Source organism: Haemaphysalis longicornis, unplaced genomic scaffold, assembly GCF_048455015.1.
Source record: "Haemaphysalis longicornis isolate Haplotype H1 unplaced genomic scaffold, Haemaphysalis longicornis Haplotype H1 scaffold_9, whole genome shotgun sequence".
NCBI lineage: Eukaryota > Metazoa > Arthropoda > Arachnida > Ixodida > Ixodidae > Haemaphysalis > Haemaphysalis longicornis.
Genome location: NW_027526460.1, coordinates 40,229,518 through 40,252,232, shown reverse-complemented (window position 1 = coordinate 40,252,232; position 22,715 = coordinate 40,229,518). Strand labels below are relative to the sequence as shown.

At 46.6% G+C, this 22,715-nt stretch overlaps 1 protein-coding gene across 1 annotated transcript in view; it reads right to left on the bottom strand.

Moving 5' to 3' along the window:
* Window positions 1-22,715, bottom strand: part of LOC144152607 (nucleolar pre-ribosomal-associated protein 1) — an 84,042-nt gene that overhangs the window by 10,451 nt on the left and 50,876 nt on the right. Inside the window, exons 23-33 of the mRNA XM_077683933.1 lie at window positions 21,787-22,192; window positions 16,504-16,857; window positions 12,204-12,439; window positions 11,544-11,632; window positions 11,106-11,287; window positions 9,508-9,618; window positions 9,322-9,385; window positions 7,439-7,601; window positions 4,246-4,330; window positions 2,964-3,236; window positions 765-871 (exon numbers count right to left, since the gene is read on the bottom strand). Of these exons, the coding sequence (XP_077540059.1) occupies window positions 765-871; window positions 2,964-3,236; window positions 4,246-4,330; window positions 7,439-7,601; window positions 9,322-9,385; window positions 9,508-9,618; window positions 11,106-11,287; window positions 11,544-11,632; window positions 12,204-12,439; window positions 16,504-16,857; window positions 21,787-22,192 (2,070 nt within the window). The remainder of the gene's footprint in view (window positions 1-764; window positions 872-2,963; window positions 3,237-4,245; window positions 4,331-7,438; window positions 7,602-9,321; window positions 9,386-9,507; window positions 9,619-11,105; window positions 11,288-11,543; window positions 11,633-12,203; window positions 12,440-16,503; window positions 16,858-21,786; window positions 22,193-22,715) is intronic.

Genomic DNA, 22,715 nt, shown 5'->3' with positions numbered 1-22,715 from the left:
AAACGTAGGCAACAATCATGGTTTCTACCTTGTTCGAAGTTTTCTTTTCTTGTGTTCTGTACCGTCTTCAAAGTTTTACTGCTCCTATATATATATATATATTGAACTACGATTATAAGGCGGGGTATGACTAAAACTACAAAGTTTGAAAAAAAAAAAAAAAAAACTTATATTGGCATAAATACGGTAGTTAGGCCCTTGTAATACTATCCCCAAGCTGGCTTTGACATATGGAAAGAGCATTACGGTGTCATCCGAGTGTTGCCGCCCTACAACTATTAATCTGCAGTGAGATCACTTTAAAGAAAACTTGAACTAGCAAAATCTGTTTTGTCCACTAAAGGTTCTACTGTCAAAAACAAAGAAATTTGATGCCTTTATTGTCAAGTCTGCTGTGTTATAAATGTGTTGCTGTACAAACTTCTGATAACAAAAGTCCTGCTTAATTAAGGACTGATATCATCAAAGATGGCATTCAGTTACGTTACGAATGTTTTGGTGTGCCAAACAAATAATTTTAGCAAAAATGTTTTCTGAAGACACCTAAAAAGCAATCAATCTCCACAAGGTAGCAAAAGAGTGAACGAATTTAATGAACTTAACTTTATTGCATTCAAAGCAGAATCACCTTGTGATGACCCGAAGTACCTGCTACCCACTAATTTACTAATTACTAATACCCACTACTACTAATTTACTAATACCCACTAATTTACCCACTAATGTCTAAAAAAATAGCGGCTTGCAGTACAAGCAAACATTACCTCGACCCTATAGTTGTAGAACATTTTGTAGAAGTCGGGAACATTGTCAATGTCCAGCACTGGTTTGGCAAGCAAGAAGGTCATAACTGCGCTGAACATGTAGTGGCCTGAAGGAGAAAGGAGAACAACATTACCAGGGCAACATTATGCAGCACTACTGAAAACTACGTGTGCTCTGAAGGAGTTACTGTCGTAGTACTGAAGTGGAAACAACGATGAAATTCCCAAGCCAACAGCAGGAAAAACTATGACACACATGTCCATTATGCTCACTTTGTACTTGTAGGTAAAAGAAATTTTCATGTTATTTTAAACTTGCAATACAGTAACACCAAATTGAGCCTACCAAGACAGCACCTATTTGTAATGCATTCAATATGAATTATACATAAGATATGAAATTAGGTAATTTATCAATTATGATAAAACCTACATACAGAAATTTTCTACCAGATTTGGCATGTCAATTTAGAGCCTTGCTTGGTGTCTGTTGCACCATATCATAATTCTGCCAAACATTCTGCCAAGAATTTCTAACAGACATTTCATTGCTGTTACACGAAGTCAAAGCAGGACAATTCTTGCCATTGTGAGGGCAATATTTAGTTACTTTTAATAAAAAGTAATGCTGGGTGCTAACAGCCTCAAAAAAAAAAAAAAAACCTTTAGAAGAACCCTGCAACACTCTTTGAGTAGTGCAAATAAACCTACGCAACGCTTAGATTACACTGCCAGGAATGTCTGAGCCAAATATCACACATGCACGTGAAGCAGTGAGCGCGCAAATTGCAGTGAAAGACGCGGAAAAACCAACTACGCTCTCTTCGATTTTCCTCATTATGCACCCCTGGCATGGCCTAAACGATGTCATTGCGGCCATGGCTGTCCTATTGGTTGTCGCATGTCAACTTCACGGCTTATTTCTCGCATTTCCTGTGATGATCCGCTGTCGTCGGCGCTGTGTGCCAACCTCTTCTATGCCTGAACCTGTGCGCGCAGTTTTGGCATTTCATTTGTGGTTTAGGTTAGCACGAAGTTTGAGTGACAAACTCAATAGTCCCCTTTCAACGAGACCACTCAACAACAAACGTTTATTGCTTCAAAAACGCCCTACCAGCCCCAGTGCGGGCTTGCGAGCAGGTAGCCATGCCTGCTTTTTTTGTAGCACCAGTCTGGAAATAAGACCCTTCCACGTTACAAAGAAAAGGAGACCCCCCCTCCCCAGTGATATATCGAAGGCCGCCGAAGAGAACGCCGCGAGCAGCCCCCCTCTCCGGGAGAGAGCGCACAGCTTTCGTCGCATTGTCTGCGGTCGAGTTGAGAAGGAACAATTATGCACGATTTCTCATCGCGTGTAATTTCAATGATAGCGAACGGATTTTCATAATTCTTGCGGGATGAGATTGCTGGGACAATAGACTTTACCGCAAAATGCATTCCGAGTAGCCGATGGTAAGTGCAGCAGGGTCCCTTTAAAAAGCAAATTGTTTTGCTAAAATGAATGTGAGTGGTAGTGCTAGAGCTGGGATTTTTTGTTTCTTGCCTTTAAATTTTACATGCCCAAAGCTTATGTGAACTGCCTGAAAGCGCTCTCTCTCAAGCGGCATTCTTTTGCTTTCTGACATTGATAGACATGCTTCACACTAGGACAAAACAACCGACACAATTTTACAAGGTGGGATACCGAGCGCTCTTGTGTTAAAAAGAAGCCCACTGAAGGCGATTTGTACCCAGATTAAAGGAAGTTTGTACACACCCTTAACCCAGATGTTGCTGTTCACAGGCCTGCCATGTCTGCCATGCCACCAAAGCAGACGGAGGCGAATACAGCAGTGAAGATAATTCTGCACACCAGCCACCTTCGTTCTGGGCTGGGACACGACTGTAGCTCCACGACACACAGCTCTCCTGCATTTTCTTTTCTTTTCCACCCTGTGCCTTGAAGGCCAACTACGTCCGAATTTCACCTCGGCCAACTTCATCCCAGATATGCAGTAGGTACCGCCAGCCAAATTAACCGTAACATGACTGCTAGCTGTGCGAACTGCCCAGTGATTCAATTCTAAGCCTTTGAAATGGCTCCATAGCAGATGACGCTGCCCTAGCTGGCACTGTGTACAATCTAATGGGTACTGGAAGTCACACACACGCTTTGCGGCCGCAGCCAAGCTGCCCCGTCTCGAAAGAGCGGCCACTGACCGGGGTTGCTGATGACCTCGATGGCGGAGACGAGGTACCCCGTCACGAGGCAGGGCACGTGGGGGCAGGTGACGGTGGCGGCGTTGCGCAGCGCCTCGAGCACGGCCAGCCAGAAGGCGCTGGTGGCAAAGCGGGAGCCGTGCAGGTGCTGGTGCAGCTGCATGAGCAGGTTGCAGGCCAGGCAGCGCACCGCAAACACCTCGCTGCTCAGCGACACCAGCGCCAGGGACAGGCAGCGCGACTCCACCACCTGGCGGCAGTTCACCAAGGACTCTGCGCACAAGGGGGTCACAAGGTCACGGGGTCAGGGGGCCAGAGCGGAAAAAACACAGAGCACAAGCGCCCCACAAAAAGGGGGAAACAAAAAAGACGACGAGTGAGCAACGAAATTTTTTCCAGAAAAGGGGTGGAGGTAAAGCTTACTTTGATCCCTTCTCTTGAAGCTTACTTTAGTTGGTTGCCTTTGCCTTTTCCAACTACACTATTGTAAATGCAAAGTGTGCTGCTACTGTTTTCAATGTATTACCCAATTCCTGTAAAAGCCTCCACTATGAGGACAGCAGTATGTTCCGAATAAACCAAAAGTGGAAACACACAAGGTATTATGCACTAGCTAATCGAAATCACGGTTACAATGCAGAGTGCAGCACGGCACAACATAACATAGCAGAGACACGCCTCCTGTTGGTGCACTGCACACTGTAAACTGTGTTGAGGCAAAGGTGCACAACTAAACTCAGCTGCCTCTGATGTGCAAGGAATTTCGGGGACTGAATGCAATTCCAGTCACCCAGGTTGCACAGACCTCCAGAGAAGACGTGTCACGGACTTACTCGCCCCCTCACCTTCCCTCCTATAACCTGAGGGCAAAATTTTGATCTTTGTCCACTTCATTCACCCCAGTCACGCAATAACTTCGTGCACTCAAAGCGGCCACTTCTGAAATGAACACACAACTCCGAATTCCGTACCTGTACAGTACAGGTTTGAAGACAGCAAAGAAATGACACAACTGCCTTTGCGGTCATTTTGCCTACAGACGCGGATATGTGAAATGTTACCAAAACAGGGAAACACATTTTTCTCTAAGCGGCCAGAGTAGCAGTCATTTGTACACGTTAAACAATAATGCCACAAAAGCTGCCCAACTGGAATCAATGTCCAGCCAGGCAAATACCACGTGCCATTCCTTGAGGCACCCTTCTTTGAGAAAGAAAAAGAAAAACTCGTACTGCACTATAATCAGCACAACACAAGAAACCCAAAGGTGCAAACCACCCACCCGGAGAGAGCAGGGTGTACAGCAGAGGCAGCATGAACCTCGGGTCGTAAAGGCGACCATCTGCAACACTCTCCACCGGAACCACCTGCACAGCACCACATTCCAAGATTGGTATTCTTAGGATTTGGCACCAATAAGACAAATACCGATGTAACCAACAGCAAAGCGTTACTATAGGGGCAGCAAGTAAACTGTTTGGTACTGCTGTTTTTCAGCCGCAATAGTGCATGCAGTACCGTATTTCCACGATTGTAGGTCAACCCTTTCTTTCAAATTTGACAATCCAATGTTGGGGGGTCGACTTAGAATCGAAATCGAACCATCTACCGCTAGTAACGGCAAGAGAAACGAGAAATCAGGGGTGCTACGAGGTGGGGACAGCTTTGCACCCTTGTTCCCATGGTTATGGTCTAAAGTGTGAACCGCATGGGGCGTTTTCTACTCGCCAAAATGCGCCGCGCTGCCGCTGCCGCGAATACCACGCGCATGCTGCGTGCTATGCGATCGGCGGCAGCAACATGGCAGCGTCACCAGCCGCGAAGAGGTGCGCGTAGCTTTAGCGACCACTTCTAACTGCTCTTTAAGATATCACTGAAGGCACAAACGAACACATTTGTGCAGGAAAGGAGCTGATAATGTGGTCGAAAAGAACACTATAAAGCATCATCCGCGCCGCTAGGGAAAGCACCAATCAGATATCCGCCACCGTGATAAGCCTAAACATCTTCGGCGGCGCCAGCCAGCTGTCCTGAGCGCTTTCAAACTGACGTCATGAACAGCGCACCTCCCCATTGGGGCAAGTCGTCAGGCTCTTCCCACTGCAGCGCTCGTCACGCGTCATACTGAGGTAGAACTCAGTATGACGTGCAAATACTGACGTGCAAATACGTGCAAATACGTGCAAAAAAATTGCGTGCAAAAACGCGTCAAGAAGCATTTTATTCGTCTCTAGTAAGCAAAATGAGTAGGGATGGGCGAATATTCGGTATTGTCGAATATTCGATCGAATAGCTCTCTATTCGTTATTCGCTTCGATCCGAATGCAGGTATTCGATATTTTCGAATTATTCGATGCTCCCGAATAGGCAGCTAAAAGCCAAGCTTTTCGGTCAAGCTTTCCGAGAGTTACCCCAGGCTTGGCTCAAGACCCACCGACGCGGACATTTCTATTATCAGTGCCGGCACTGCCGAGTTGCTGCCTTGCCTAGAGGTTCGACGAAGCTCTCGGCCGCCAGCACACTTAAGTTAAAAAAAAAAGGCGGCACTGAAACGACACCGCTCCGAACATAGCGGCACGAAGCCAGCAGACTTGTACAGGCCGCCATTTTGAATAGGCATGCCGCCATTTTGAATAGGCTCGCACAGCGCGGCAGTACGCCGCACTAAGCGAGCCTATTCAAAATGGCGGCCAGCCACTTGCGCTTTGCTTGGCTACGGCCGAGGATACTAGTGGCTACAATACTTCTTTTTTTAGCGGAGCTTCTAGGCAGCGCTTAAACTTGTGAATGAGCAGCCGGCGGAAACTGCTGCACCTAGAGCATGTGACGCAACAGGCATTTCTTCATGAAAACTTGTGAATACAGCAAAGGAAAGCTGTGTGTAAGATTTTGCAATAAATGTTCAACTGGTAATAGTTTTACCAATGCTTGCCTACGTGAGTTCTAATTATTAGAAAAAAATGTGTACATTAGTCAGGTCACAAGTTGCTCATTTGTCTTTGTGATTTGCAATGTGCACTATTCGAACTATTCGATTCGAAATTATTCGACCAAATCACTATTCGCTTCGAATTCGCTTCGAACCTCAAAATCTATATTCGCCCATCCCTAAAAATGAGTATTAGCGAATTCCTTGATTCAATGCGCAGCGCTAACGTAGCCTAAATCATATCACATTGTTCAGTACACTTCCGAATGCGATGGTGGGAGGTTAGTCGCTCAAAAGTAAATCGTGCGCGGTCGCTTCCGTCAGCCGCCATGTTGTTTGTTTTAGTATCGCGCGGCCGTGGCCGCTGCCGTTTGCTTCGATGGTTGTCATCTCGCAGCGAATGTGTTCTTCCCGCTCAACCCACAGCGCATGGTTATTCCGGGTGCTTATACAAAAGCTTTTTTTAACATCTACCTTGCACACCGCGAGCGCACGGCTCTTGTGGGAGAATCGATCATTGATGTCAGAGCCACCATGTGGGGACATGATTTTCTAGGCGGCGCTATTTTTTCTTTTCTTTTTGATATACAATTTTTTAAGGTCGACCTACATTCGAGTCGACTTACAATCATGTAAATACGGTACAATCAAGGTATGTAGCTCATATCAAGCTGAGTTTATTATATACAGCCAGTCAAATCACCAAGACACGCTGCTGTTTTGCTGCTGAGCCCAAAGACGCTGGCTTGATTCCCGGCCGCTGCAGCCCCTTTTCAGATGGATGATGATGATGGTTGATGTTTAGTGGCGCAAGGCCAACAAGGGCAAAGAGTGCCAAAGAACGAGTTATTTAGTGAGTGATGTAATCGTAAATACTAAAACCAGTGAGCAAATGTAAAACTGACACGAAACAAAAGACAATGGAGACGGCCAGTGTATAGGGCCAGGATGATTATGCGTGAGCTGTAAAGACAAGAGCTGTAAAAATTTTATCTCCGCTAAGAACTTAAAAACGCGTTGGGCAGAAAACATTGGTTCGTCGGCTAAAAAGTGCGATGGGTGCAGTGGAATGCGTTGTCTGCAGAGTTCAGGAAAATGTTTGTGTCGTGTTGTGTCAAGTGCCTTGCATGTGATTAGGATGTGAACTACAGATAGGCCATCCCCACACCTGCCACGCATGTGTCTCGAAGATCCAGTGAGCAGGTGGGAGTGCGTTACATGCGTGTGGCCTATCCGTAGCCTAGCCAGGGCGACTTCAGTGTGTCTGTAGTGTGAGTCACTTGCGTAGTGTCCTGATTGTGGTTTTATTACGTGCAGTTTGTTGTCTGTTTGTTGACTCGCCTCCACTTTTCAGATGGAGGTGAAAAGCGAAAACCGTTGTATGTCAGGATTTTAATGCAAGTTGAAGATCCCTATGTGGTCAAAATTAAACTGGAGCACTCTACCACAGCGCGCCTCATGGCCTAGGTGTAGCTTCGGCGCATTCAATCATAAAACCATAAAACCAAAGATCACCAAGGTCTTTGCGCGCCACAGGGGTACTTACATCAAGCTCGAGTTCTAGCGGAAAGCGTGACACGGTGGCTGCCATCTTGTCCTCGTTGATCAAATTCAGGACCTCCTCAGACTTGGGCTGCTTCAGGAGGGTCACCGAGGCCTTCTTGTGCAGAGAGTAGAAGGAGACGGCCGAGGGACCCCACAAGAATGGCCTGGAAACAGCAACGAGAATTCAGAAACACTTACTAAAGGTGCACAAATGCTATACCTTGGCAAAAGCATTGAATGCTAAAAGGTGGTTAAGTAACAGCAATATTTTCTGGCATAATAAATGGAACTTTTCTTTCTCTCAAAAAGAAGCACAGGTTTTTGGGTGTGTTCATAGTGTGGTTACACTTTTTTTCCTCTCAATACATGTACTGACGGCATGAACACAGGTGTGTATACAGGTCTCAACTCAGCCTTGCATCCTCACACTATTGTCGCCATGCATGTACAGTCATGCTAATACCACTTGCATCTAGATTTGCCTTTGCACACGCAAAGTCAAAGCTGCCTGCAAGCGCACCTTGACACGGGTGCAACTACCGTATTTACACGATTGTAAGTCGACTCGAATGTAGGTCGACCCCCAAAAGTTGCATCTCACAAAAAAAAAAAAAAAAAAAAAAAAAAAAAAAAAGCAAGCACCACCTAGAAAATTGTATCGCAAAGAGAAGCTTTTTCGTCATAGGTGAGCTAGTGAGAAACTCTATGCTTCCGTCAACCCACACGGCGGCTCCACCATCAATGATCGATGCTCCCACAAGAGCCGTGCACTCATGGTATGCGCGGTAGATGTTAAAAAAGAAAAGCCTTTGTATAAGCACCCGGAATAACCATGCGCTGTGGGTTGAGCGGGAAGAACACATTCACTGCGAGATGACAACCATCGAAGCAACCGGCAGCGGCCACTGCTGCGCGATACCAAAACAAACAACATGGCGGCTGACGGAAGCGGCCACGCACGATTTACTTTTGAGCAACTAACCACCCACCATCGTGTTCGAAAGTGTACTGAACATTGTGATATGATTTGGTCTACGTTAGCGCTGCGCATTGAATCAAGGAATTTGCTAATACTCATTTTGTTTATTTGTTCCTGCGCGTCGACGATTCCGCGCGCGTGGCAGCTCCTGTTCTACGTCGGTATGACGCATGACGAGCGCGGCAGTGGGAGGAGCCAGACGTCTTGCCCCAATGGGGAGGCATGCTCTTCATGGCGGCAGTTTAAAAGTGCTCGGGACAGCCGGCTGGCGCCGCCGGAGATGTTTAGGCTTACCATGGTTAGGGTGACTAGAATGGGATTCTAGCCACCCTACCACGGTGGTGGATATTTGATTGGCGCTTTCCCTAGTGGCGCGGATGATGCTTTATAGTGTCGTTTTTGACTACATTATCAGCTCCTTTCCTGCACAAACGCCTTCATTTGTGCCTTCAGTGATATCTTGAAGAGCAGTTAGAAGCGGTCGCTGGAGCTATGCGCACCTGTTCACCGCTGGTCGACCTACAATCTTGCAAATACGGTACCTCTTTCCACCAGGTTAGTTCGTACCCAAGAACAGGGTGCACACTCATGCAAAGGACAAAACAATTAAAATCTCTGGAGAAAAAATGCAGACATTTCATTCACGATGCAAACACAGTTATTATGCAAGTAACTGCAATGAGCATTTACCCCCAATCCCAGTAACTGTTGCAAAGCAAAGAAAGTCAAAATAAAAATGAGCTGTAAGTGGGATGGCCTTTTTTTTTTCGTTCATGTTGTTGTCGTGTCAATATGCGCCCCTATGTCTCCCTTCTCTTTTTTATGTAGACCCTCCCATCTCCTCATTAAAAGCCACACAAAGCACAGAACCCATCAAATGCCCATACAAGCCAGTTTTCCCTCACTTGAAACTGCACAGGTCCACTCCATTTTTCTCATACAGGTACATGAGGTAGAGGATCCTCTGATCTGGAAACAAAAGAGAAAAGACGTTCTCGTCACGAGCACTCACTCCTGGGTTGCATTTCCGCAAAAATTCAACAAGGCAATCTACGCGCACCACAGAGAGTGCCACAAGATGGAACACTCACCGACCAAGGAAAGCGTCGCTCCATAGGCACTGAGGAACAGGGGAATATGCTCGACGTTGCATACCGCAGGATCACACTGAACCAGCACAGCCATCAGCTCCAGCATCTTGTCTGCCCACAAAAAGAAAAGGAAACAGCAAATACGGTTAGAGCAACAAATACTGCTCCCAAATTGCAGCATGCAGTCCAAATATATGTAGGGTAGTTTGTTTTGGAGTATTTTATTTCTTTTAATTCAGGGGGGGGGGGGGGGGGGGGGTAAAAATCGGGTGCTGTTTTCCAAACTGATAACTGGGGAGTAATCGGGTTTTGTTTTGTAAAACCATTCCGAAAGTTGGGTTTTTTCAAGTTTTCAAACTGATAACTGGGGAGTAATCGGGTTTTGTTTTTTGTAAAACCATTCCGAAAGTTGGGATTTTTTAAGTTTTCAGACTGGTAACTGGGGAGTAATCGAGTTTTTTTTTTGTAAAACCATTCCGAAAGTTGGGTTTTTTCAAGTTTTCAAACTGGTAACTGGGGAGTGCAATTACCCGATTCTAATGCGCCCCCGATTCTAACGCGCACCCTATTTTCCTGGTAAAAAACCGAAAAAACTTGCACTTCCGATTGTAACGCGCACGGAACTTTGTGAGCAAGAAAAACGAATGCGAGATAAACGGGTGATTTATTTCTCAAAGTAATCTCACCCATCTCCCTTCTCGTGGCTCTCCGCTGAACACAACATCTCGTCCTTGGTTCGGTCAAGCGCGTTCGCGATGCCACAGTTCATAACGAACGTTCAACCGTGATCGATGGGATCGTAGCCCAAGCCTCGCACGCCCACCCTGCGAGCTTCTCCAGAGGCGCACGCTTCAGCCGACCACTCGTTTTGAACGTGTGAGAGCCGCTGCTGCCATTGCTGTTATCAAGTGCGCAAGTGGAACGATTTGACAATTTGTGTGAACGCCGATAGAAAAGCCTGGGTGCGTATGCTTCCTACGTCCGAAAAATTGTTGCTAAAAGCTTTGGCGCCATCTTGAGATGGCGATGGGCGAGACGAAATTTTCGTTGTTTCGGCAGTTTTGGTTTTGTATCCGATTCTAACGCGCATGCGATTTTTCGACCTATTTTTCCGGAAAAAAGGTGCGCGTTAGAATCGGGTAATTACGGTAATCGAGTTTTTTTTTGTAAAACCATTCCGAAAGTTGGGTTTTTTCAAGTTTTCAAACTGATAACTGGGGAGTAATCGGGTTTTGTTTTTTGTAAAACCATTCCGAAAGTTGGGTTTTTTTTTCAAGTTTTCTAATGATAACTGGGGAGTAATCGGATTTTGTTTTTTGTAAAACCATTCCGAAAGTTGGGTTTTTTTCGGGTTAAATCTACAGACGTACTAAGTAAAAATACTCAGTTTATTTTATCAGCCGGTATCACGAGCTTCCTAACTCTAACGCTTTAAATTTTGTGTTTGTTTTAACCCAATTCTCCTGCATCACGTTCGGGGAGTAAAAAATAAGGTAAAATCGGGTTAAACCCAAAATATGGTTTCACTCAAAAACAAGCAACCCTAAATATATGCTGCACAATGCTGTAACAGAGTGCAAACTAATTTGTGCACTTACCCCTTTGATCTTGTGATTTCGGGTCGGTGTCAAGCATCAATGGCAGGAACCTCGAATGGCCGAACATCATCAGGTACACCCGACACAGGGCTGGGTTGATGTCACCCACACTCTCCGCGCTGTACACCTTCCGGCAGATCACCGAAAGGAGCTCGAATGACGTCTTCCCAAGGGTCTGCGACCTGAAGGAATGAGAATGTACTATGAGAATGTAGAATGAGAATGTACTAAAGAATGTACTATAACTAATGATATTAACGCAGTAAACTGAGATATATGAATGTAATTAAAGAAAGACAAGAGGCAAAACTTAATTTAATATCCATTGTAAGCAAATTAACGGGTTCAGGCTACTTTTTTTATAGACTGAAACGAGCATTAAAAGGGGGAAAAGGATGTCGTAAAAAAAAGGCGTGAAGAAGCTCTCACTGCACTTACTGAAATCCCGCCTTCAAGTTGCTCTTGATGAACTGAGGCCAGAGTCCATCTTGGCGTACAACCCGTGCGAACACCTTCTTGTCAACAGCCTGAAGGGGATGATGACAAGTAAATGTGATGCAACGATCAGTCACATTACAAAGTAAGTGCACACAATGGCTGTGAGCATGAGGCACCAAAACTTCAATAAAACCAACATCTGAGTGCTTGGGTAAAAGCTACTGGGTGGGGAGAAAAAGAAATCCTGGTGAAAATTACATAGCAAAGATACGGACACAGCTTAAGAATATACAGGACCAACGCTAGCAGTCGTCCCGGTCTAGTAGTCATCCTATGTATTCCTATCCTTTGCCCCGCTTTTCAGCGCTAACAAGCACCTTCAGCATCATGTAACCAACTAGCCCAACTTTCTGCCCTGAATACACAGCAAAAGGTCATTACATTGGTTATATGTTACAAAGATGCGAGTGCCATAAATTGGCTGCCCAAACATATGGTCAGGAAAAAAAAAGAAACCCAAGCTCTCGTGCATAATAAACGAATGCCTCAGCCTCCAGTGCACTACTGTGAGCCTCACGATACTAGAAAGGCCCACTGTGGTCCTCTAATGGTCTCCAGACCACTGTTGACATACCAGCTGTCCCCCCCAGCTGGGCTCACCTCAGCTGTGGCCACAGCCTCCTGCAGCTGGCGAAGGACGTGCTCCGGGGGTTCCTCGTTGCCGGCCACCAGGTTGGTGATGCACTGCAGCAGCGTGTGAAGGCACGAGTCGCACACGGCGCTGTCGAGCAGCTCCTCGGTCATGCTGCGGCACAGTGCATTCAGCAGGGCCAGCTGCAGCTGCCGCTCAGCCGTGTCCGCTAGAATGTCCACCAGCTTGGCCACATTGTCGTTCCCTGAAAGAAGCGAGGCAGACGGCGCCCTTAGCTTCCCTCTCGGTGCTCCCACTTCCACAGATTCCGGCACAAAATACCGTACTCGAACCTGACGTGCCCTCGATTCAATTTTTGCGCACCCTTATTTTCACAGCTGGGAAAAAGAAAAGCGCAAAAGCTTTCTTCACAGGATAAGCCATTTGTGGGTGAAAAAACAGCGTTTATTGTTAAGCTAGGACAGCTGTTGTCACCCTCCAGTCGCAACATACTTATGGCAAACCCCATATAAAGCCACCCTTACGAATTTAAAGGGACAGACAACCGATTCTCATCGAGTAGACGTTCTCTAGCTCATATGAAAGCCAGCGTTTTATATAATGGGGTAACCACAAGCAATTTATAAACAAATGGGTGAAAATAATTTTGATTTGGCACTAAACTTTAAGAAATATGAAATGTGGCGGTTCGTAGTGTACAAATGCGACACTACATTACATGCCCCGATCACGTGACCTGCAAACGTTTCAGCTTCTGAAACTGCTGAACCGGTTATTCACTTATTCAAAACCTTTTAACACAAGTATTTGTATAAGTTTAAATTGCATAAGTTTTTTAAACATTGTTCTGAAAATTATACAGACACCGCCCGCTGCCGCATGGCTGCTGGGTTGCTCTCAGTGTGGCTAAATGAACCTCCATGCCCAGAATCAATGGCAGCATTCAGTAAACAGACCCAGTGAAGGCGCTTCCTGCTTGTGTTTACATTGTTTGACGATTCTTCCCGAGTCAGAAGCATTTCTTCTGCCAAAATATTTCTTTTGAGTTTCCAAGAATGCCAACGGCAGCTTAAAAAAAAAAATGCTCCTGCGGCGACTCGAACTGCGGCCCTTTCAAAGATGGAGCCAGCATTCTATCTCTTGTCCATCCCAACAGGTTGCGCCTGCGTGCGAAATAGCTGGCTGCTTTAGTGATTAAAAAAACACAAAGGAATAAGGAAGCCTGCAATTCACAATTTTTTTAGCAGGGGCAAGTTTTTAAATACCGCTTTTCATCTCGCATACAAACAAAAGTATGTTGCCGTGCTACTGTATGTCATGGCTGCCAGCATTATTTTTGGGAGGAAACGTACGGATCGTAGATCTTAAAATTTTGATTTAAAAAGTTCTAGGGCACTATCAGCAAAACCGCTTCACGTTAAGATTTAAAGGAGTACTGACACGAAATGTTCGTGTTACGTATTTTTCGCTGCTATGCGTGCCTACCAGCCCACTAATCATAGAATGACAAATTAGACAATCGAGCGCAGCATAAACATTCATTTATGGCGTCGTTTATTCGTGTCAGTTTCGGTTTCGACAAAACGAACGCCAAGCGGCTGCCATGACAGGAAGTATCGCGTGACATCACCATTCTTGCCGTATCGCTGCCGCTCTGGAAGCGCGTGCAAGCGAGCGCACGCGCGCGCCCAGACCAGCCGCGGCTTTTGCCGTCCTCACAGGCCCGGGCAGCATGACGTCAGTCCCAAAACCATGACGTGTACACACGCCCGAGCAGTGCGCGCCAACCACAGCCAGCGCGTCGGCTTCGTCACAGGAGCCCCGACGTCGGCAGTTTGGGGCAAGTAGCAGATGATGTCATGTTGGTCCGCTCTGGGCTTTCTCGTACGGGCGAAGATTAAAATGGATTCTAAATATGTTTCGCTGAACGGTTGCTGTTGAAACTTGCTGGGAGATATCTCCTGATAAAAAGGAAGCGTTTTACATAGTTATCTCAGCTTTGAAATTTCGTGTCAGTACTCCTTTAAAGGAGCCATGAAGAGAAAATGCAAGTTGGTTTTATTCGAAAGATTTCGTGTTTTATAGTGCCCCCAGCGCTTGTCCGGATACAAACGGTGCTTTATTCACTGAGAAATTAAACAATTTAGGTTAAAATTTTGATTTTCCCGCTCAATCGTGCGTTTTCGTGGTCCCAAATGACATCACAGGAACCGACCGCTCTGCAGCCTAGAGTACCTTCATTCACGCATCCGCCGTACAGGGTAGAGACACGTATACGCTGGCGCCGCCATTTTCGGTTGCTCGCTCGCCGCCGAAGCAAGTCATTGTGTCAAAACTGCGCTAAAATTATCGCCGCGACGCGGTTTACCGAAGAAGTTTGAATCATATTGTCTGTTTCGCGTTGCTAGGTCTCGTGGGAAACGAAAAGAATAACGCGTTGAGCCCGTTGGCCCAATTGCGGCGGCACGGGACCATTTAAAGGTTGTCTCCACCCTGTACAGCGGTGTTGGTTTGTTCATGGTTTGTTCCCGCGTTTCTTTACGTTCCGTAACCTAGATGGCGCCACCATACCGTGGCAAGCGTTTGGTTTGTTTTTGCCCGCATTTAAACCTGGCTTGTTTTTGTTCTGGGAGAAAATATTCGTTCCCTGAAACAGTGCTCGCTCGACAAATGGGGTCACGTAAGACACCGTTGCTTGCGTCAATCGGCCAGTGTCGTCTGAGACAACCCCAAGCCCCGTAGTGCTGTGCAGCTAGCATGCTGTGCGCAGTACGAACAGCAGAACGCATCAGTACTTCTATGTTTACATGTGCATGCTTTCGTAACTTCCACTGTTTGTCCCATCATTCTTATTGCTTTGTAAAGGATGTGCCCTAAATTTAAGCGCAAATCGCTCGTTCGTCTAGTTTGTAAGCTCTACCTAATTTGCGTCTGCTTCTGCCAGCCTCCGCCAATCGCAGAGTTTAGCTCATGTGACATCATAGGTTCTGTTGCGGGAAATGAGCTGGTGGGTCGCATGACCATTCCCGTTTTTCCTAATTATGTAGCTTATTTGAGCGAAGTTTACGTTAAAAGTGGTGTCAGTAAATTTCTAACGAGACAATCTTTTGAATGAACCAAACTTGTGTTTTCTCTTCATGGCTCCTTTAAGGGATGCCCTTTCATTTGGGATAGAGAACATATACTTGACAAAAATCGGTTGTCTGTCCCTTTAAGTTGCGAAAACGGCTAAAAAGAAGTTCACCTGCCACAGAGTGGCAACCCTCTGTATAAAGGGGCGCACTGCACATTACGTATGTTAGCTGCGCTTTTTTCTTTGTTGGGGCGAAGTATGGAAAAGTGTAAGCTCCCTATTGTCGGCTCGCTATCCAAAAAGGGGGCTTGCTACATGTTGGTTTCTTCTGAAATTGTACAGGCACAAGAAGCACTTGCAAGGGCCTTACGGAGCCCCTCACACCAGGTGCATGCGACCTTTGAACCTTGCAGGTGACACGTCCACACCCATCACCCACTGGAAGGATATGTAACTGCCTCCCGTGCACATCTTTTTTTTCTGCGAGTGCATTGCAGTAGTCTATAATACTTTGCATGCAGCAGGTGTGCTCCTTGGGTGCAAAAAAGATAAACATCGGTCGCATTGTATGGTTATTATTTTGGCATTGCCACAGTACGTGCAATCTTTGAAGCCTTGGTCATGCAAATGTGCAACTACAATTGCCCTGCTATGTCAATAATTATAAGCAACCCTCTCTGAGCTGGTACCCAATTCTAACGTTTATGTGATGTGAAAAAGGCGCACGTTATAATCAAGTAAATGTGGTCCACAGATCACTTGTGGCACGTGCTCGGGAGGGGTGCACCGCACACGTCTATGGCCAGTTAGTGCCAGCACAGGCAGCACAAGACCAAGCTTGACAGGTGACGGCTAGGCAGGGAGCACTCACAAAAACAGGTCGACAAAAGGCGCTAGCTAGGTGAAATGAAATTTTCTCAAGCCACGTCACAACATGCCAGAGCAGTCAGTCGGCCTCTCTCACAATTTGATTATGGGGTTTAGCGAGCCAAAGCTGCACGTGGGCTATGAGGTGCACCATAGTGGAGGGCTCCGGATTAATTTTGGCCATTTGGGCATCTTTAATGTGCACCGAAATCTCAAGACACTGGCGTTTTCACTTTTTGCCTCCATACGAAAAAGAAGACGCCGCAGCCAGGACCGAAACAGCATCCTTGGGCACAGCAGCACAACTTGGCCTTAGCCACTGATCCGCACCGCAGGTTCTGCCCCAACTGGAAGACGACGGCGCTCACCGAGCTGTCCCAGCTTGACGAGCGACTCGAGACAGGCGGTCATGTCGTGGACGACCTGCGGGGAGACGCCTTCTTCGAGGGCGCACATGCGCTTGGGCAGCACCAGGAAGGTCTTGGTGAGCCAGGCGAGCAGCCGCTTGTGGGGCCCCCCCGTGGTGGCCGAGGACAGGCCCAGCGTCAGGGCCCGCAGGAAGCCCGCCACCGAGGCCGGCGACAGGTGCGACACGACGGGCTTGAACGACAGCGGGATCAGCTGCTGCAGCTGCCGCCGGTGCTGCACGTTGTGCCGCACCAGGAAGGTGACCACGTCGATGCCTGCCGAACACTGGTCCTCCAGAAGACGCCTCACCTCCTCTGAGGAGGAGCAGGGGAGAAGGGCAGGGCAGGTTAAATAAGCGGCCACGTAGACAAGATACAAGTTTGGTAAATTCAAAAGGCTTCTGTGTCCCGATCAACGATACAAATTTAATCACTAACTTCTAACAAGTAATCGATATAGTATTAAGGGGGGAAACTGGTCTTAAAACAACTTCTTTTAATTTTCAAGTAAATTTTGTGAAACTAACAACATGGGGTTTGAGCTAGTTGGTAATCCACTGTATGAATTTCAAGTGCAAAAATTCATACTTGTGAAACTTGTCAGTCTTGCTGTTTTTTTTTTTTTCACACTGATTTCAAATATGCCATTATTTTTGGAGTCAACCAAATCAATTAGTTACTAAGGTAATCAGAGATGATTAGTCATTTTGGGGGGAACAATAGAAAAAAACAGTGTTGGTCATAACACTGTAATCTTTATATTTTCCAATACTATGAACCCCGGTGAATGCAATAAGAGAAACGGATTTTTGATGCACCACTTGGAACTAATTTTACAGCTCATTACACGCTGGTGGCACCTGTGGCAAGGAACCATTTCGAATGCCCATTTCAAACACCAAAGTTTAATGAGCTGTAAAATTAGTTCCGAGCAATGCGTCAAAAAACTGCTTCTTTTATTGCATTCGTTAGGGTTCACAGTATTGGAAAATATAAAGATTACAGTTTCATGACCAACATTGTTTTGTCTATTGTTTGACCAAAAATGGATAATTATCTCTAATTATCTTGGGAACTAATTGACGATGCCATATTTAAAACTAGTGGAAAAAAGGTAGCAAGACTGAAAAGTTTCACAGAGTTTACTTAAAAATGAGAAGAACTTGTTTTAAGAGCCATGTCTCCCCTTAAGGACAACAGAGGAAGCAACTCCCCAGCCATTTCTTAGCGAGATCTCCATGACGCCGCAGAATCTTCTTTGTGCGATTGGTGGCCTTTCATCAAAGCCAGCACCAAGAAATGAGACCAGCTGATTGTGGTGGGGCCTCTAGTTCTATTTGATCTTATCTCCTGAATGCTAACATACAGTTAACACGCTGATAGCTATGTTTTCAGCGCTAACCTCTATAGCGTCACTCTTTCCGACATTACATCATTACATCAATTTGGCACAAAATTTGAATGCTCGTCAATGTTTTTTGCGTTTTCTTCGGTCAAATAAAACATACGAGTGAGTTCTAAAAGCTGAATGAGTTTCCAAAGGTTAGTTCTTGAAAAATGAACAAGGGTGTGTTTTCTCTGCATGGCCCTTTCAAAAACACATTCACACGGTTGCTTCCTGTAGTGATAACAGCCTGGGCTGTTTTCAACATGTTGAGAAAAACAGCATTTGGGGCTCTGCTAGTGCTTTGCCTCTGCATTGCAGTAGCCAAGTTCAATACACAGTTTTCTCCTCGAAAATGCATCGGGGCATAACAGGTGCCTTAGGAGGGTGCACAAACCACAGAGAAGGTCTTCTTCAGTGAGCAAGCTGGCAATTCTGCGCTTTTGGGAAGCTGTCCTTTCGCCCAGCTACGTGGCCACACAATGTCACTTCAATCCAGCACATAGTAATCAGAGATGTGCCTCGCTCGACCAAAAATGCTGCTCTCTCTGCATTTTATTCTCATAACCATTTAACTGCTTTTTTTCTTTTTTTCAGGGCAGTTGATACAAAAGTAAACCTTTGACACTCAGAGGAATTAGTCATTTTAACTGACAGTTATGTTGAAAAAACAAAAACACATACTTCAATTTTCCTTGATTTAGAACGAAAAGATCCAAGCATGGATTGCATTTCATTTTTAGGGAACCCCGTGAACATAACTAAAAGACATTCTGGGGAAAAAAATGATTTATTACATTTGCAAGGGTTAACCTGCCCAAATTTTTTTGAAAGATATCACTGGCCAAACCGAAACAAACGCACAACCCCCCAATGACAGCACAACAACGCACAAAAAACTACCAGTCTTAACTAGCTGGCACACTTCGCAATTCATAGGCCACTGCGCAGAGATTTTCTCACGTAAAGGTCAAGAAACATGCAATTGAAAGCAACATAACCGCGACTCATTCGAACAAAGTTTTGCCAGGCAAAGCTTAGCCCCTATTAGGCAGTGTCCATGAGGAGACAACGTGCAAGACCAATGTAAAAAACTAGCCACGCAAAGGCCCACTTGAAATACCGGTACACAGCTTTTGCTCTATCGTATTTCAAACAACCACAGAAAACAAATAGCGCACAGACATACACCAGTTACTAATTGTCACCACGCAGCAAAAAAATTCCCCGCATTTCCCCGAGGGGAAGAATGTGAAAGTGTGAATGCACGAGTTGAATTTGCGCGGTTCGGTAATGTTCGCGAAAGAGAGATCACACACACACACACAACTACAAAGAAAGAAAGATGCATTTATTCACAGACACCTATTTGTGTTGTCGTTGTACTTGATTGCTAGAGCGGATCTCAGCTTTGAAATTTCGTGTCAGTACTCCTTTAAGCGGGTGCATTAGCCCTTCTCACGCCCGATTCCTGGCCAATCCCCCACGTGGGTATGTGCCATGTCAGCGGCCAGGCAGCGCGCGCTTATCTCCCCCCGTTGCCAAGGAAGACGAGGAGATTCCTGGCCAATCCCCCACGTGGGTATGCTATGCGGACATCGCCGGTGGACGCAGGTTCAGGGTCGCTTAAGAAGTGCATTCGCACTTAAAACATTTTTTTAACGCGTAAGCATTTCTATGTAGACTCAATGAGGATGGCTGTCTGTGCACCTGCAACACTTTATGTAGAGTTTAGTACTGGGTGAGTTGGTGATTTATCTTAACAATACAGCGCAACAGAACAAAGACTTAGGCTGAGGCGCACGCGCGCACACGCACGCACACGCACGCACACGCACACACACACACATGCTTGGTGCGAGGGGGTTGGTAGCCATTCTGGGGTTTGTTTTGCATCTCATGTTTTCGGCGCAATTGATATAGATAACTTATCGGGTTGAATGTTTTATTGTAGGTGTGTGCATGCGTGTTTATAAATGCGACATGTTTCTGTAATAAATGTTCAGTTTTTGTTTCTGTTTTTGTTTGTTTCTATTGCGTTGTATTGTTAAGATGGACACTTTATGTGTCACACTTTACCCACATACAAAAACGGTAATAATAAAAGGCCCCTGGGCCTTCATATTGTCATGCAAGACCACTTCACTGCCCCGGAAAATGTCTTACCAACAATCCCAGCAGTTCACTCGTACAGTTAAACCTCGATGTAACGAAGTCGGTAAAATTCGTAATTTACTTCGTTACATTGAAATTTCGCTACATTGAAATTCGCGGTTTTAATGAAGTGTTCATCCCGTGAAGCATTTCCTGCAAAAGAAAACGTGGCGCGCATACACGGCTGGCGCATTATTTCTGTTTCTATCGGTGCTTAATCGTCTACGCGGGCATTAGAGTGAACCGCATGGAGCGTTTCCTCCCCTCAAAAACGCGCCAAGCCACAGGCGCGCTGACGCAGCCGCGGAGACAACCCGCGCGATGTATCTCCAGCGAGCGCTTCCGCTCGCTGAAACGCAACTCGAGGGTCAAACGAGAGGGGCATGCGAGGAAAAAAAAAAAAGAAAGCGGATAACGTTGGCGAAATTTTCACTGTAAAGCGTCTTACGCTCCGCTTATGAAAGCGCCAATCGAATATTCTCGGCATCCCCGAGCGCTTCGAAGCTCCCGCCATAGGGTGCGCGCCTCCCCAATCGCAGACGCGGGTGTAAAAAAAAAACGCGCGCACAAGGCTCATAAAGCTTCACAAATGCTTGATGGAACGATGAAACCCAACGAGCATGAGCGAACTTGAACGAAGGGCAAAGCGGCGGCATGCCGCGGCGGCGGCCCCGCAAGAGGCGATTAGGCTTACCACGCGGATGATGTTTGGTGGGCGCTTTCGTAAGAGGCGCGCATGACGTTTTACTATGGTTTTACTGTGAAAATTTCGCCCACGTTATACGCTTTTTTTTTTTCTCGCGTGCCCCTCTCGTTTGCCCATTGAGTTGCGTTTCAGCGAGCGGTTATAAGCCGTCGCAGCAGCTACCCCACATCGCGCGGGTGGTCTCCGCGACTGTGTCAGCGCGCATATGGCTTGCGGGGCGCGTTTTTGCGGCGAGAAAACGCCCCATGCCGTTCACGCTGATGCCCGCGTAGACGATTAGGCTCCGACAGAAACAGTGCGCCACCCGTGTATGCACGCCACACAGTTTTTAAGCAAGGGGCTCGCTCAGACTCCGCGGCTCGCTGCATCCGCGGCATCGGGCGGCCCGTGTTGCCGTTTGCGTTTTATTGAGATCCCATTTCGGCGCTTGGGTCTCCCAAAATATACCTCTACAACTTAAATTTCGTGCCTAGTTCTCCGTGAAACTTCGTTACATTGAAATTTCGGCAAACGGGACTTCGTTACACAGAGGGTGAAAATACATGGTGTGCATACACTTGAAGTTACAAAAAATTCCGTGGTTCGTTACATCGAGGGTTTCGTTACATTGAAGTTCGTTACATCGAGGTTTAACTGTATATACCTAGTAGTAAAGCCAACTTAACAGCACTCGTATTCATGCGTGGCATTTTATAAAAGTATTTGTAAAAACTTCTAGGACAAACCTCTGTTGGTATCAGACAGCTTTCTAGAGCCAAGGAAAAATGCCTTCCCAGCAGTGCATGTGAGCACAGAAGTGAAGTCTACTTCGAAGGGGCTTGGTAACTTTCAGAGTGCCTTGCACATTTATCCAACAGTTCTCTTGGGGGTTCCCACAATTTTTTGTTTTCACTGCAACAAGCACTAATGAATAACGTGTAGGCGGTAAATATTCACTGGAGGGAAAAAAAAAAAGAAAAAAGAAATGGTTCTCAGGGCAAGCACGTAGAAGTGGACTCACCAGATCCCAGGGCAAACACATAGACGGGCCGCAACTCCAGGAACCTAAGGAAGGCCGCCAGCAGGGCCGTCTTGTCGCTGCACTCGAGGATGATGGCGAGCATGCTCTGGACGACAGCCGCCGAGAGCAGGGGCACGTCCTCCTCCCGGCCCTCCTCCCTGCAGGCGCAGGACAGCCAGCTGCTCAGCAGGGCTCCCAGGCTCTTCCGGTACTTCTTGGAGGTCACGCGTGTCGCCGCCTCCAGCAGGGCCAGCATGTCGGCCTCTGTGAGCTCGCTGCCGAATGCCTGCAGGAGCCTTTCTGTGTCCAGTCCCTTGGGCGGGACACCCCCGGCCATGATGGCCACCGACCGGTCCTTGAGGACGCGCAGGGAAGCCTGCAGGCTGGGCGGCACGCTTGGGTTGTTCTGCAGAACAGCAAAAAAAGGGCGGAGAGAAAAACAGAGCTCTCCTTTTGCTCGCGACCGCCTCAGTCGGAGAGCTCTCCTACGTACAAATAAGACATTTCCCTCGGACACAGTGCAAGATTATTCCTTAGCTGAGGGCACTGCATTACAGACGGCACATGCCCAGATGAAGTCCCTCCAGTGTATGCCGGACGAACTCATGATGGAGAAAATCACACCAGCAGCGTCAACTTTGGACACACTAACGCTGCTATTAAAAATTAGGAGAAAATAACTTGTCACCAAGCACTCAGCGGGCTGAGATGAAACACCAGAGACAGAGAGATGGCAAGCCAGTTTTTAACTGTCAGTATGGCTGTATTTTTGCAGTGGCTTTGCAATCGAAGTTCGCTTCATTAATTGCCGGAATTGCATTCTGCAGCTGTATAAGTCTTGTAAAAATCAAAGAATGCAAAGACGCTGACTACAGCATGCGTTTGAATAGCAAAAGGCCATACGTATTTAAAAACTTGGCTTGCACTGT